This window comes from Zea mays, chromosome 8 (genome assembly GCF_902167145.1).
Source record: "Zea mays cultivar B73 chromosome 8, Zm-B73-REFERENCE-NAM-5.0, whole genome shotgun sequence".
In the NCBI taxonomy this organism is placed as follows: domain Eukaryota; kingdom Viridiplantae; phylum Streptophyta; class Magnoliopsida; order Poales; family Poaceae; genus Zea; species Zea mays.
The window spans coordinates 159,666,679-159,682,757 of record NC_050103.1 but is presented as its reverse complement, the minus strand read 5'-3'; the positions used below and the strand labels follow the sequence as shown (position 1 = coordinate 159,682,757).

Sequence of the window (16,079 nt, the reverse complement as noted above, 5' to 3'; positions counted from 1 at the left end):
ATATTATAAAGTCTATTGTTGGCTATATTATTGAACTTGTTCGAAAACTCCAAATTGCTCACTCTGCCATTTTTCATGATTGTTTTACTCTTTTGTGATGCAAGTAGATTCGATCGACTCAGCCGAGGCCATCCAAAGCACTAATGACCAGACCATAAGGCGGCCCGTTTGAAGACGGCCCATCGTACTTCACCTAGAAACATCACCAACGGCATCTCCAAGCCCACTATATAAACAACCGCTTCGCCCACCCCTAGGGTTTTCCGTGCCGCCACCCAGCCCCTTAACCCTCGTTCCTCTAGCCGTCTCGCGCAGCCACAGCCTCCATTTCTCCTCCGACGGCGGTGCGGCTAGCTCAACCATGGCGGACTCCAAGGCCACCTCGGCGGTCACCCTCCGCACTCGCAAGTTCATGACCAACCGCCTGCTGGCCCGCAAACAATTTGTAAGTGACGTCCATCAGACCAACACCTTCCAATCATTCCATCGGTGCTCCCCGTCTCGTCCCCATCTCTCACTAAATCTCTGCCTCTCCTCCCTCATTCTTGCAGGTGCTTGAGGTTATCCACCCCGGCCGCGCCAACGTCTCCAAGGTGAGATATCGGCCCCGGTACTGTGTGCGCGGCTCATATGGCGGGAGCTTCTGGCCTGGATCTCAGGGTTGTTCTGCTTGTTCTCTTTGTGTAGGCGGAGTTGAAGGAGAGGCTTGCCAAGATGTACGAGGTGAAGGACCCCAACACCATCTTCGTCTTCAAGTTCCGCACCCACTTCGGTGGAGGCAAGTCCACTGGCTTCGGCCTCATCTACGATAACCTCGAGTCTGCCAAGAAGTTCGAGCCCAAATACCGCCTCATCAGGGTATGTTGTCGCCTGGCCCTTGCTTTCGTTACCTGTAGCTATGATGTTATAAACGCTTGATTATATATACGATGTTATAAACGCTTGATTATATAAGTTTGATAGTTGGACAGTAAAATGCCTGATTACTGATTAAGTACCGCTGGCATCATATGTGTCGCTGTTGCTAATGTCTTGGTAAATGGTAAACTCTTTTGTTCTGTCACTTCGTTTTTTTGTGGGAGCAAGGAGCATCATTGCACCTGTGAAACTAGAGATTGGATGTGGCTAGCACTGCTTCTCTGTAAATGGTTTCACATTGATATGCGTGTGACGCTAATTGTTTGTAAATGGTACCTGCGATTGAGATCATGGTAGTAGAAACCGATGGACATGCAATCTCTATGCTGAAATTACAGTTTTTGCTGTAGCGTGCCTTCCATTCTTGTTGTAAGCTGAGAAACAGTTTTCACTACACAATCTTGTCATTATAATATTTACATTTACGTCACAATAGGTCAACTCCAGATACTTGTCTATATATCATGATGCAATATAGTTTCAACATTGAACAAGAACTGGTCGTGATATACGTCCTCGTTGGCAGCTCTTTTCCTTTGCCGATCTTATTAGTACTAATGCATCATTACTTTACTGGAAGGACATGTCATGATTGGTTTGTAAGTTCTGATTGACGTGAACCTGATGGATGCTCACTATACTGCCGCTACTGAGGCTATTCATCTGCTTGAATTTTTGTGTTTGTATTGCCAGAATGGTCTTGCTACTAAGGTTGAGAAGTCCCGCAAGCAAATGAAAGAGCGGAAGAACAGGGCCAAGAAGATCCGTGGTGTCAAGAAGGTGAGCTATCTACTGACATGCAGTCCTCTTGTGAAGTTTATATTACTTACTGTGCCACGTGTGTAATACATGCTTTACGTCTTTTACAGACCAAGGCTGGTGACGCCAAGAAGAAGTAAACAGTCATTTATATTTCTGTATTACTGTCCTGAACTCTGGGTGGTCGTCTAGTTGCAATGTCATAATTATGGTCGTGTTAGGTTTTGTTCCGCACTCAGCAGTAAGTGAAGTTTTGTAATTCCTGGATGTGAACCTACCCGGATTGGCTGTAGCATGTTGTGAGATGAGAAGGCTATTTTGTCATGCAGTTGTGTCATTTGCAAGCCAATCCATTTTGTCATGCAGTTGTCATTTGCTCACCTCTGATCCATATCAGCTTTGATCGTGCTGCATTTGCGCCAGTGAACAGTGATTGCTCATGAACTAGTTTTGGGTTGCAGTTCGGTAGTTGTTTGGACCTTTGTTTTCAAGGCTAGTCTATTTTTCTTACATTTGTGAATGCCTTAATGGCATGATGTTATCAGTTGTTGGAACAAGTATTTGTTAATGTCGATGGTGCACACACGATAGTTACACGCCATTATGGGTACATTATCATCCAGAGTAAGAGGAGCGCATTGAATTACTGTCCGATCATTCTGGGTATATGATCATCAAGAGGAGCACAATGAGCAACTGTCTGGTGCCGACGTCAGTTCCTGTTCTTGATGGCGCTCTTGACCATGTTCCCGGGCATGGAGGACGATGGCGTGACGGCCTTCCGGATCTTGAAGAGGTTCCACGCCGTCCCCACGGCGTGGCCGGCCGTCGCGAACGCGTCTTGGGTTGCCTCTCCTGCGTTCTCGCCGTACCTGAATCGGCCGCATGAAACAATCTTCTACCCAAATTTCGTTTTTTTTAACCGACATTCGAGTGTTCTTACCTCCTGGACACTGCACCAGCGACGACATTCGAAGTTGCAGCGAGTGACTTCTTCTCGGCGTTCTCTACCGCATCCATTACTTTGTCTGTCACGGACGGAAAGGCAAGGAGTGATCCACATAGTTTTGGACATCTCATACATTCTTCCACACCGAACATTATGCTTTCAAAAGCGGTTGGCGGCAGCAGCAGCAGGGCACTCACTGATGGCGTCAAGAGATGCCAGGATGACCTCGCCGGGCACGGTGGCGAGGAATGCTCGCCCTTGCTTGGAGCGGATCAGCGGCGCCGCCATGGACCCGGTCACCGAGATGACCGTGTCGAGCAGCGACTGGCTCATCTTCTCGGTCATCTCCGACAGCTTCCTGACCCTGAATTGATCAACGCAATCAGCAAAGCTTGCTATTAACATGAGCATAGACAGTAGATGCAGGACAAAAGAAAGCATGCATAGGTTCTTGAGTTACCTCTTGAGACTCTTGTTGACTGCTCCAGGCTTGGTGTTCCTGTTGGCGCCACCAGCGGCGTCGCCGAATCTGCTCCGTGCGCTGCCGGCAGCCTGTGGGCGAAACAGATCGGCTCCTCTCTGAACCTGCAAGCAACCAACAATGGTCCGGGACGTGAGACATGACGCACAGCAAAGCTATTCTCCACTGGATGGACTTGTCACTTGCCACAGAGCACGGGAGGGGCACTGGGCAGCGTACAGAAACAGAAGCACCTGGCTGGCGTAGGCCTCGCTGCACATGAAGATGCCCTTCACGAGCTGGCCGGTGCCCGCGGCGATGGCCTTGGCCAGCACGCCGTTGTAGCCTTCCACCCTCGGCGCGAACTCGTTCCAGTACCCGTCCCCCGACGCAACAACCGGCCCCGGCTGCGGCCGCGCCCTGCTGGAGCCCTTGGACGGCGGGACCACCGCCCCGGAGGAAGGCGCGGAGAAGCAGGCGTTGGAGCGAAGCAAGCCGTCGAGCGACGCCAGCGCGGAGGCGTCGGCGCCGGCGCCGGCGTTGAAGGAGACGCCGTAGTTGAGGAACGTCCCGTCCTTGTCCGCCGCCGGCAGCGTGAAGAGGTAGTGCAGTGGGTCGAGCCTGACGACGGGCTCGTCCCGCGCCAGCGGCCAGCCCAGGTCCCTGCCGACGCGCACCGCGGTGGCCACGGCCACGTCGTCCTTGGTCAGCCTGACGACGGCGAGGTCCCCGCGCGCGAGCTCGACCGGGCCGTCGGATGAGCCGGCCAGGAGGTGCACGGACGCGCCCGGGACGCGCAGCAGCGTCTCCTCGTGGATGCCCCGCGGCCTGGCGGACATGGCGGCGCCACAGCAGCCCATGCTACTACTACTACGTACCGAGCGGGACAAGTGATTCAGATAGCTGAGGCCGCGATGACTGATGACAATGTAAGTGTTAGGCAGACTACGAAGATGGTCTCAAGGACGTTCTGCCAGAAACATGTTTATGTATGTATCCTATCGGACTGGAAAATTCGAATAATTCCATGAGGGCGGTCATTGCTTTCTCGTTACTTTTGCGGCGAGCGCCTTTATTCCATCCTTCTCGGCTAATACATTCGCTTCACATCCCCAAAGCCAAAGAATGGTAATGGATGAATGGAATAACAGCCGTTGCCGTCCAAACATTTGGTTGATGTAGATGTAGTAATCGAGGGTAGGGTTAAGATGGTGGCTGGCCAACAGTTCATCTGAAACAGAACTAACAGTTGTGCAAGCTAGTTTACAGTCCAGAGCGACAGAACCGACTCACTGAGTTAGCAGCAACTGTCACCTTTGGTAACGAAGCAGATCACACAGATGCAAGAGGCACATAAAGCAGCCATATGCAGCATCAGAAAGCAGCACTGTGATTGTGAAACACTGTATTATGCTGATGGAATAGCCAAACCGAATAAGTGAACGTATATTTCGTAAAGGAAGAGCAATACATGTAAGGGAAAAAAAGTGAGCCAGTACCCTAACACGAAAAACAGGAATAAAATAAAATAGAAAAGGAAATGAGGGGCCCGAGAATCTAATGTGGCGTTTGGTTTCTCAGTCCCTGTCAATAGCACTATACTAACTGTGCCGGCTTGCCTCGCAAGAGAATGAAAACGGTTGGAAAAATCCGGTAATTTTTCATTAGTGGATTTTCCGGCCATTTTTGGATTTATCGAGATATATAATAAATGGTAGGAATCAGGATAATGGGTTCCAAAAATGGTACGGTAAACGATGAGATGTATAGACCGTTTCAGATTTCCTATTGTTCAAAAGTAAATAATTAATATTAGCATGATCATTTTATTACTTATTGATAGTAGTCATTTTTTAAACCAAACACTTTATATAAGATTGATTTTAAACAACATGTAATTTAAACAATTTGCATTAAAACACTTTTGTGTTTAAGACTTATGTATTGTATGGTTAAAACTTTTGAGTCAGCATGTATTGTGTTTAAGACCGCTTCACTCTCCCGCGTGAGAGTGAAGCTGGCCCACCGTGCCCCATACTCGGCCCAAGCACGACACGACACGACCGATGGCGGGCCCGTGCTGGTACGGTCCGACCTCTAGTGCCGTGCTTGGGCCGAGTATGGGGCACGATGGGCCAGCACGGGCACGACACGATTAGGGTTTAGGCACGGTTAGGCACGACTCCTAATAACACATACCCCCCTCCTCCCGCGGACCCACAGCTCACTCGCCGCGTCAATCTCTCTCTCACTCTCACAGCTCACTCACTCTCTCTCGAACGCTCCGCGACTCCTGGCGACCTCCGGCGATTTGGAAAGCAACGCCTCCATCCTCTCCCTCACGGCCTCACCGCCTCTCCGCCGCCTTATCTGGTCCTCTCCCTCTCCGGCGTCTCTGCTGGTAACACAATCCTCTGTTTAGGTGGTGCTCTCTTGCTTGTGTCGCCTCTGGATCTAGTTCGAAACCCTAAGTTTGGTGCTCTGATATCAAACTTTTGTTCTTCTTCTGGTCTCTCTCCCCTCCAACTTCGGTTGCGTTAATCCTCTACGACTCCCTCTCCCTGTAACGCTGCGTCGGTGCGTAACCCACTAACCCTAACCGTGCTTTAACCCTAATCATCGTGTCGTCGGGGTTGGATCTGGTGCTCCGTCTTTGGTAAGTTGCTAATCACGTGCTTGTGCTTCTGATTTGTGTTTTTCGCGTCTAGATCTGTGGACTGTTCTGTGATTGTTCTGTGACGAACCCTAACCATGCTTTAACCCTACCCGAATTGAAGGTTGGAGCCATGAGGGATCGATCTGGTGCTCCGGTCCGGCTTTGGTAAGTTGCTAATCATTTGAGGTTTGCTTGTGCTTCTACTTTGTGTTGTCGCCTCTGGATCTTGTTCAAACCGACGAACCCTAATCTATTATACCGCCTTGTTCTGTGATTGAAGGTTGGATCCGTGAGGGACCGATCTGGTGCTCCGGCTTTGGACCTTTGGTAAGTTATTAATCTGATGCTTGTGATCTGTGCTTGTGATCTGTGAGCTGTGTTCGAACCCTAATCTATTATACTGCCTGCTTGTTATGTGATTGGAGCCGTGAGGGACCGATCTGGTGCTCTGGTCTGGCTTTGGTAAGTTGCTAATCTTTTGCTTGTGCTTTTGATTTGTGTTTGTCGCCTCTGGATCTCTGGTCAAACCGATGAACCCTAATCTATTCTAGTTCCTTGCTCTGTGATTGGAGGTTGTAGCTGTGAGGGACCGATCTGGTGCTCCAGCTTTGGTAAGTTATTAATCTGATGCTTGTTTGTGTGATCTGTTCTTGTTAGTTGTGACCTGTGTTCGAACCCTAATCTAGTATATTGCCTTCTTGTTCTGTGATTGTAGCCGTGAGGGGCCGATCTGGTGCTCTGGCTTCGATCTGTGCTTGATGGCCGACGACGACACCGTGCCTGCACAAACTGGCGGCAGTGAGGCTGCAGTTCCTTCAATGGAGCCCATCAATATAGATCCTGACCCTACCGTGGAAGAGGCTAGGGGTACAGACACACCTACAAGTTCTCGGGTAAGAAATAGAGCCTCCACATCTGATGTTTGGAATGATTTTGACAAGATATATAAGGTTGTTGATGGTGTGAGGGTAAGGTGTCAGGCTAAGTGCAAAGTTTGCAAGTGTGTTTTGTCTGCTAAATCAACTGGTGGCACTGGCCATCTTAATCGCCATAGAAATGCATGCAAACTGAAGCATGGCAGAAATGCCTTTGTCCAGTCCCTGCTCCAGTTTAATCCTGATTGTAGTGCTAGATTGTGGGAGTACAATGCTGATGTTGCTAGGTTTGAGATGTGTCGTTTGATATGTAGGCTTGATCTACCTATTTGCTTGGCTGAATCATCTTCTTTTGAAGAGTACATTAAAAAGGCTCATAATCCTAGATTTTCTGCTGTCTCTAGGCAAGCAACCACTAAAGACATTAAAAAGTATTACAATGATTCACGTGCTAAGCTTGTTAACACATTTAAAAATTCTGTTTCTTCTGTTGCTGTGACATCTGATATATGGTCTGGGAATGCTAAAGAGGATTACTTGAGTGTTGTTGTACATTATGTTAATTCTGCATGGGAATTGGAAAAAAGGATAATAGGACTAAGGCTAATTGATGGCTCACATAGTGGTGAAAACATATCTGAGAGAATATTTGAGGTGTTAAAAGAATATGGTCTTAATGATAAAACCTTTTCTGTAACCCTGGACAATGCTTCTGCTAATACCTCTGTTATGGTTAGACTTACTCCTCTACTTAATGGTTATGTTGGGGATGTTTGTTTGCATCAAAGGTGTGCATGTCATATTTTGAATTTGATTGTTAAGTCTGGTTTAAAAAGGATTCAACCTTATCTAGAATCATTTAGAACTGCTATATCATTTTTGAACTCTTCTAATCAACGCATTGCTTTATACAAATCATATTGTATTGCTATGAATACACGTCCTCGTAAGTTTGGATTGGATATGGAGGTAAGGTGGAACTCCACTTACCTTATGCTTAAGCATCTACTGCCTTACAGGAACACATTTGATGTGTTCATTCAAACTCACTACCCTAGAGCTGTAGGTGAACCTTTGCTTTTGTCTGATGATCACTGGTATGTTGCTGAAAAAATTCTGGTATTCCTTGAACTATTTTATGACTCAACCTTTGTTCTATCTAGTGTCTACTATCCAACATCTTCATTGATGATGAATCATATAATTCAGATTGCTAAACATCTAAATTCATATGAACATGATAGATTGCTTGGAACTGTTGTTTCCTATGCAAACTAAGTTCCTTAAGTACTGGAGGGATATTCCACTTCTCTATTCATTTGCATTCATTCTTGATCCTAGAGCTAAATTGAGGGGCTTCAATAGAGTTCTATCTATTTTAGCTGGTGTCACACACCATGATTACTCTGGTTATTTAACTCTTGTAAGAGCACAATTAACTGAGGTATTTAACAAGTATGAAGCTAAGTTTGGTGCAGTGCCCTCAGTTAGACCCTCACAAACAACAAGGACTGGTAAGAAAAGGACTAACTGGGGTATGATATATGGTGATGATGATGATTTGTTTTCAACCCCAATTGGTGGAACAGGTTCTTCTTCCAACCCCACTTCATCTGCTTCTCTCTCTAACACACTTCAACTAGTGCTTTGCTGCAAGCAGCAAGCAATTGTGCATCTCTTGGGGCTGGTTCTGAGTTATCAGCATATTTGGATAGTGATACTGTCCAGAAGTATGATGATGACTTTAATCTGTTGACGTGGTGGTAGGATCACAAGCTGACCTACCCATCTCTTTCTATGTTGGCTAAGGATGTACTAACTGTGCCTGTCTCTACCATTTCATCAGAAAGTGCTTTCAGTCTCACTGGCAGGATTATCGAGGAGCGTCGACGTCGACTGACCTCGGAGATGGTCGAGATGCTGACCTGCATCAAGGACTGGGAGGAAGGGAATGCAAGGACCCAACACACTGTTGAGAACAAAGAACTTGAAGACTCATTCTCTGATCTATATCTTGATGATGAACAAGTTCCAGTTGACACTCCAGGGTCCTCTCATGCATCTCAATCTCAGACACCTACTGATCCACAACCACATGTCGAAGACTGATCTTATGTAGCTAGTTTGATCATATTTCAGCTGATGTGCCTGTAACTAAACTGTACACTGTAAACAATGTCTGTGACTCTGTGATATGTAAGAACACTAAATGAGCTGTGGGTTGTACTCTTTTTTCCTATCTAGGGTTTCTCACAAGGGTGAGTTTTTACCTAGATAGGTTTTTAATGAGACAACCATTGCACTAAACAGCTCAATATTAGCTATTTTAGTATGTTTAACTGTGTTTTGTGAATGCATATGTAATTGGATTGTGTGATTTCCTTTGTAGTGCTCGGGCCGGCCCTGGCACTACAGGCTGATCGTGCCTGCCATGCTAGCACGGCACGACTAAGGACCCTTAGTGCCGTGCCTGGGCCTAGGTTCAGGCACTAGTGTCGGGCCGGCACGTCACGTTTACTAACCGTGTTAAACGGGTCGTGCCTTTACTAACCGTGTTAAACGGGTCGTGCCCTAACCGTGCTGTGCCTGGTGCCGTGCCGTGCCGGACCGGGCCGTCCGTTTGGCCATCTTATAGGTTGAACAGCCGGACCGAGTAGCTACGTGGGCTATACGCTGCGAGCAGATTAGAGGAAATGATTTCAGCATTGTTATGATTGGACGCCATCTAGCTCGTCTTGTAAACGTGTTGGTTCATGACTTATAATTTTTTCCCCATGAAAGAGGGGAGCGTCAAACGTCGGCAGGTTTCTTGCATTAGGCTGCTCCATCTCTTCTTTGCATGCTTCCTTTGGCTGGTTCGAGTGGTATTACTTACTCGATTCATGATCACCTAGTCCACGTCGGTTATGCTCTAGTCAGAACTTATCATCAGTCAACAGCCTCATCATACGCCACGTTGCTTCTCTCCTCCAGGGTAACCATTTTATACCTCTACTGAAAAAACATATAAAATAATGTAATCAAATATTTTTATTAAAATAAAATCACTCGTAAAGTACATGCAACTAAAAATAAAAGTTACATAATATTAAAAAAAAAATAAAAATTACATAATAATTAAATGAGGGTAATCAGCGAGTGCTTCGTGCATTTGGATCTTCTCAGCGAGTTCTTCTTACAAAACGAGGGTAATTTCTCCCTCAATCATCTTATTTGAGTCGGAACTCGGAACTCGTTGAAAGCATGACACTTTTGAGAGCTGGAATACAAGGAGTACGGTGGGTAAAACGAGCTCAAAGGTGTGAGAAATGAGCTTCGTTTAGGTTCCCCTCTCTCTATATATATTGAAAATAAAATTTGTTACGGCCGCCACGTCGTATGAGCTATATTTAGAACATCATTGAGTATATACCGGATGTAAACGTTATCTTCAGACTCTTACATTGACCACTCAGAGACCCACAAACACAGATCAAAATTTACAAAATAACTCTTTAGTAATTTGTTTTTCTTCTATTTTTATGGACCAGCAGTTAGTATATGTGAGGGGCTGTAAAAGGAATTCTTTACATCCGGTATGTAAACAATTTTTTTCCCAAAAGTAAGTGCGGGTAGTAGGGGGCCGTCGTAAACTTGTGATGGCTGGTAGTCCGAAGAGTCGAAGTCGGCTACCTCAAACTTGACACACTCTGTCATAGAATTGCGTTCAGTACCGAATGTGATAGGTAGAGTGACTTGTCCATTGAGTGAGTATTTTCCTGAAACTGTTTGGATTATCCCGAGATACGGTTTACTCCAGAGAACATTTATACATGTGGCCATGTGCTGAGTCGATGGAGGGAATTAGGGAGTTTTATATGCAGAGCACCTAATGTTAAAAGTACAAATATCTGCGACCAGTTTAGATATATCAAAAGATACTAGTTTGATGTCATAAATTTTGGCGCCTTTTTTGTATGAACTCGATTGGACTTGAATAAAGTCCCGACTTAAGACAACTTTATAAATCGACGTAAGACGAGGCCAGCAGGTCTTGGAAGGAGCAGGCGGACAGAGCCGGCCCGAACGCGTCGTCAGCAGCACCGTAAGCGTCGAGCAGGGCGGTGGTGGGCTCGGACAGCAGTGCTGCTGTGTCACGCACGTCCACCGTCCACGGGCCACAAAGTGCAGCTACCTGAGCTGCTAACCGTCGGGGTCGGGCTGCAGACGAGGACGACGATGGCGTCGACGCTTCGTCCCTGTCGCCAGTGGACGACGATTGCTTCCCGATGAGGCCCACGAGCTCGGCGTACAGCTGCTCGGACTTGAAGAGCAGCGTGTCGTCGGCGAAGGTTGTATCGAACTCGGTGAGGGCTGGAGGTGTCGGCGGAAGACAGGGTTTTTCGTCTTGGTGGGTATGGTGGATGTCGGCGGCAGCGGCGGCGTTGCTACTGTTGTCGCCGCTAGGAGGAGCAGGAGCTGGTGGTGGTGACGGCGGCGGCGGCGACCTTCCTTGTGTCGTGGACGTGGAGGACGACGCCAAGTACCGCTTCTTGAGCTTGGTGTTCCAGTAGTTCTTGACGTCGTTGTCCGTCCGTCCGGGGAGCCTGGACGCCATCACCGACCACCTGATGGCTCATGCATGCAGGGTCTGAGTTTAGCGTTAGCCACTTAGCCCGGCGCTCCCGTAAGAATTTGTTCGGTTGCGTACTTGCTTCCGATCTCGCCGTAGAGGGAGAGGATGAGTCTGTCTTCCTCGTCGGTGAAGCCGCCGTGCCGGAGCTCCGGGCGGAGGTAGTTGAGCCAGCGAAGGCGGCAGCTCTTACCGCACCGCTTCAGCCCTGTGTGTGATGACGTACGAGACGATAGTTAACAGTGCAAAACCTCATCGTACGTAAGCTTTTGCTTGCGTCTACGTAAACCGCAGCGCTTATAGAAAACCCACACAGACCAAATAAAAACCGAAGCCTTTGACCACCAACCAACCCCACTGATGTCTGCAGTTTGCGTTGTTCACGCGGAAAGCAACAAAGCTAATAATAGCTAGTTTCTGTAGTAGAGCTACGTACGTATTAATTACCTGCTCTCTGCGGCAGGGCGATCCAGTTGCCGGCATTGCCGAACCTCTGGACGAAGCTCCTGAGGACGGCGTCCTCCTCCTGAGACCACGGGCCCCGCTTCACCCTCGTCTTGTCGCAGCACGGCGACCGCCCCATATCGCCTCGATCGGCGCGCGCCCTCTCGTACGTCGTCCTGTCGTGACCTGCACTGCCGGCCGGCGCGAGCTATTTATAGGGTGTATAGGGACGGAGGCGGGCGACAGAATGCTGATGGGAGGGGAGCAGGGAGCGGGATTACTGGATATGTTTGGTCGCCTCTCCAAGCCGCCAACGAGCTAGCGCGCTCCGAACAAGTTGACCAAGCGTGCACTATGTCACACTTTACTAAGACTAGCCGTCCAAAATAAAGAACTAAGTTAGTTAAAGTATGACAAATTAGACAGCAAACAAACAGGCCAAGCTGTCACCGTCCGAGTCTCCAATCGTCGACGGCATCTACGTTAATTAGTTTGGGAACCTCAATTTCCTAAGGACATTTTCCTATAAGAAAATAAACTAATTTTCTTTGGGAAAATAGAAATTTCTTAAAAAATTGAGATTCTCAAACTAGTCCTTATATGTCAAGAAAAACACGAAATTGAGATTATCGGGTCTTGGGCAAGTAATTGTAGTATAGTATACAAAAAGTTACTATTTACTGGAATATCAGCTTTATTTTGGTCTATTTGGCTTACTCGAAATGAGGTGACATTTAATCAAAAACCAATACCATCAATTGTGCAGGTCATCTTCAGAGGTATCCACTGGTTCAGGTTCTGTAGACTCCTACAAAAGGAGGATGTACATCAACAAATTCTCGATGTGTGTCAAGCTCTAGAAGTGGTGGCGATGGAAATCTTTGCGTTTCATGGATGACGATCAAATGCAAGATTTGAGTGTGCCTAGTGTTTTCCATAGCCATGTTATTTGGTTTCGTCGAGTTAGTTTTATTTGGTTACTGTTCATTAAAGCAATATTTGACATGTAATGGTTGTACGCATGTGATGCGAAAAGTCGGAACTCTTGTTTCCACAGTCAAAAAAAAAATGTCAAGAAAACCACGAGAAAAGTTCGACTGCCAAGCAGCTACAGTAGTAGTACTGAATTGTCGTGTTGTGCATTATTATTTTGTGGCTTAATTTGAAGAAGTATTGCCCTGCAGGATGTTTAACAGGCATGAAACGCACGCCTCTGTGTGGACCGTCCTGCTAGGTACCCCCGGCACCGGCCGGCCATCTAGCTATCTTCTCACATCCATTGAGTAAACATAAATACATTATACATACGGCTGAAACTGAAAGCTACGTATATACAAGAAGTGCGCTTGGTCAAATCGACAACAATGTCCACAAGCTAGCCCTTTGCTTCTGTGAGTGATCTGACGACCATCAAGATACTCAAACATGCTCTCTGTATATATTTTTCAGTATAGTACGTACTTCTCAAACTAATTGAACCTATTTGCTATGTAGCCGACGCTGATATGTACGGCCCAACAAACTGCGAGGAATTTTGATCTGATCCTGAATAATGCAGTCTGTCCACTCGTAGAAACAACCGCTTGACTCGTTAAATTGAATCGGCTTTTCGGATAAGTGGCAGTGAGACGGACAAGTTTCTCCAGTATGTACCGGCCATCATCATTCAATGTACGGATGAATCTATACTACGTGCAGGACTTGCATACATATCGTTGACATGGTCGTACGGTCCTTGCTTATCTTCCCGTCAGAGGTCTGGAACACATGTACACACTACCGAAAAACAAGTCTTTGTCGAGTGTCAAGTAATTTGCTAAATTTTTTTTTCAGACACTTGACAATAAACTCTTTATCGAGTGTCAAAAATAAAACGCTAGGTAAAAGAAAACATTGTAAAGAGCTTTTCTTTTTGCTGAGTGCCAAACATAAACGCTCGGTAAAAAATAACACTTGGCAAAGAGCTTCTCTTTTTGCCGAGTAATTTTGTTTGCCGAGTGTTTTTTTATACTCGACAAAGTATTTGTTGAGTTCTGTAAAAAAGACTCGGTAAATAATTTTTTGCCGAGTGTTTTTTTATACTCGGCAAAGTATTTGTTGAGTGCCCGTAAAAAAGACTCAGCAAATAACTCTTTGCCGATAAAATATTTGTCGATTGTTTTTTGCCGAGTACAAAAAGACCTCAGACACTCGGTAAAGAAGACAGAGTTCAGTAATGACATAACGAAATTACACGATTCCGGCCTTCATTTAGAATTGAATGGATATAGCTTGTTTTAAAAATAACCGACAGTGTCTAGGCTAAAACGACTACACCTCAAGGTGATTTCAAAGTTTCAAAATGTATACCGATTTCCCCTCGTGTCGGGGACCATAATTAGGGGTACCCTCAAGACGCCTAATTCTCAGCTGGTAACCCCCATCAGCATAAAGCTGCAAATGCCTGATGGGTACGATTAAGTCAGGGATCAGTCCACACGAGTGACTCGATCACGCTTCACCCGAGCCTAGCCTCGGCCAAGGGCAGCCGACCTCGAGAGACTTCCGTCTCGCCCGAGGCCCCCTTTTTATGGCGGACACATCACCGGCTCGCCCGAGGCCTTGGCTTCGCTCAGAAGCAACCTTGACTAAATCGCCGCACCGACTGACCAAATTGCATGGGCATTTAACGCAAAGGTGGCCTGACACCTTTATCCTGACACGCGCCCCCGGCAGAGCCGAAGTGACCGCCGTCACTCCACCGCTCCACTGGCCAGTCTGACAGAAGGACAGCGCCGCCTGCGCCACTCCGACTGCAGTGCCACTCGACAGAGTGAGTCTGACAGGCAGTCAGGCCTTGCCAAAGGCGCCACGGCGAACTCCGCCCCGCCCGACCCCAGGGCTCGGACTCGGGCTAAGACCCGGAAGACGGCGAACTCCGCTCCGCCCGACCCCAGGGCTCGGACTCGGGCTAAGACCCGGAAGACGGCGAACTCCGCTCCGCCCGACCCCAGGGCTCGGACTCGGGCTAAGACCCGGAAGACGGCGAACTCCGCTCCGCCCGACCCCAGGGCTCGGACTCGGGCTAAGACCCGGAAGACGGCGAACTCCGCTCCGCCCGACCCCAGGGCTAGGACTCGGGCTAAGACCCGTCCGCCCGACCCCAGGGCTAGGACTCGGGCTAAGACCCGGAAGACGGCGAACTCCGCTCCGCCCGACCCCAGGGCTCGGACTCGGGCTAAGACCCGGAAGACGGCGAACTCCGCTCCGCCCGACCCCAGGGCTCGGACTCGGGCTAAGACCCGGAAGACGACGAAACTCCGCCTCGCCCGACCCCAGGGCTCGGACTCCGCCCTGGCCTCGGCCGAACGACTTCCGCCTCGCCCGACCCCATGGCTCGGGCTCGGCCACGGCAACGGAAGGCAGACTCAACCTCGGCTTCGGAGGAACCCCCACGTCGCCCTGCCTAGGGCACAGACCGCCACGTCAACAGGAAGCGTCATCATCATCCTACCCCGAATCGACTCGGGTCACGGAGAACAAGACCGGCGTCCCATCCGGCCAGCTCCGCCGGAGGGGCAATGATGGCGCTGAAAGGGAATTAGGCTTACACCTAGTTCCTATATAATTTTGGTGGTTGAATTGCCCAACACAAATCTTTGGACTAACTAGTTTGCCCAAGTGTATAGAGTATACAGGTGTAAAAGGTTCACACTCAGCCAATAAAAAGACCAAGTTTTGGATTCAACAAAGGAGCAAAGGGGCAACCGAAGGCACCCCTGGTCTGGCGCACCGGACTGTCCGGTGTGCCACCGGACATGTCCGGTGCACCAGGGGGACTCAGACTCAATCTCGCCACCTTCGGGAATTTCCAGAGGCGACTCGGCTATAATTCACCGGACTGTCCGGTGTACACCGGACAGTGTCCGGTGCGCCATGGGTGGTCGTCCTCAGGAACTCGCCAGCTTCGGGAAAAGCCAACGGCTCGTCCACTATAATTCACCGGACTGTCCGGTGTGCACCGGACTGTCCGGTGTGCACCGGACTGTCCGGTGCGACTCCGGAGCAACGGCTAACTCCGCGCCAACGGCTCTCTGCGGCGCAATAAATGCGCGCGCAGCGCGCACAGATGTCAGGCGAGCCCATGCTGGCACACCGGACAGCAAACAGTACCTGTCCGGTGTGCACCGGACACCCAGGCGGGCCCACATGTCGGAAGCTCCAACGGTCAGAATCCAACGGCAGTGATGACGTGGCAGGGGGCACCGGACTGTCCGGTGTGCACCGGACTGTCCGGTGCGCCATCGAGCAGACAGCCTCCCAACGGCCACTTTTGGTGGTTGGGGCTATAAATACCCCAACCACCCCACCATTCATTGCATCCAAGTTTTCTACTTCCCAACTACTACAAGAGCTCTAGCATTCAA

The 16,079-nt window shown here is 48.6% G+C and overlaps 3 protein-coding genes across 3 annotated transcripts; 1 reads left to right on the top strand and 2 right to left on the bottom strand.

The window, feature by feature from the left end:
• Positions 1-228: 228 nt before the first annotated feature.
• Positions 229-2,278, top strand: LOC542641 (40S ribosomal protein S24). The gene is made up of 5 exons (NM_001112165.2): positions 229-445; positions 552-593; positions 688-858; positions 1,612-1,698; positions 1,788-2,278. The coding sequence occupies exons 1-5, from the start codon at positions 362-364 to the stop codon at positions 1,815-1,817; spliced, it is 414 nt and encodes a 137-aa protein (NP_001105635.2). The 5' UTR covers positions 229-361; the 3' UTR covers positions 1,818-2,278.
• Positions 2,279-2,293: 15 nt separating this feature from the next.
• LOC100285164 (uncharacterized) lies at positions 2,294-3,994 on the bottom strand. Its single transcript, NM_001372180.1, has 5 exons — positions 3,341-3,994; positions 3,087-3,211; positions 2,824-2,990; positions 2,621-2,705; positions 2,294-2,549 (listed from the first exon to the last, which is right to left on the bottom strand). Exons 1-5 carry the CDS (start codon positions 3,944-3,946, stop codon positions 2,390-2,392), a joined length of 1,143 nt encoding a protein of 380 aa, NP_001359109.1. The 5' UTR covers positions 3,947-3,994; the 3' UTR covers positions 2,294-2,389.
• A 6,389-nt stretch (positions 3,995-10,383) lies between these two features.
• Positions 10,384-11,860, bottom strand: LOC103637431 (transcription factor RAX2). The gene is made up of 3 exons (XM_008659629.3): positions 11,677-11,860; positions 11,308-11,437; positions 10,384-11,224 (listed from the first exon to the last, which is right to left on the bottom strand). Exons 1-3 carry the CDS (start codon positions 11,810-11,812, stop codon positions 10,618-10,620), a joined length of 873 nt encoding a protein of 290 aa, XP_008657851.1. The 5' UTR covers positions 11,813-11,860; the 3' UTR covers positions 10,384-10,617.
• Between the last annotated feature and the right edge of the window lie 4,219 nt (positions 11,861-16,079).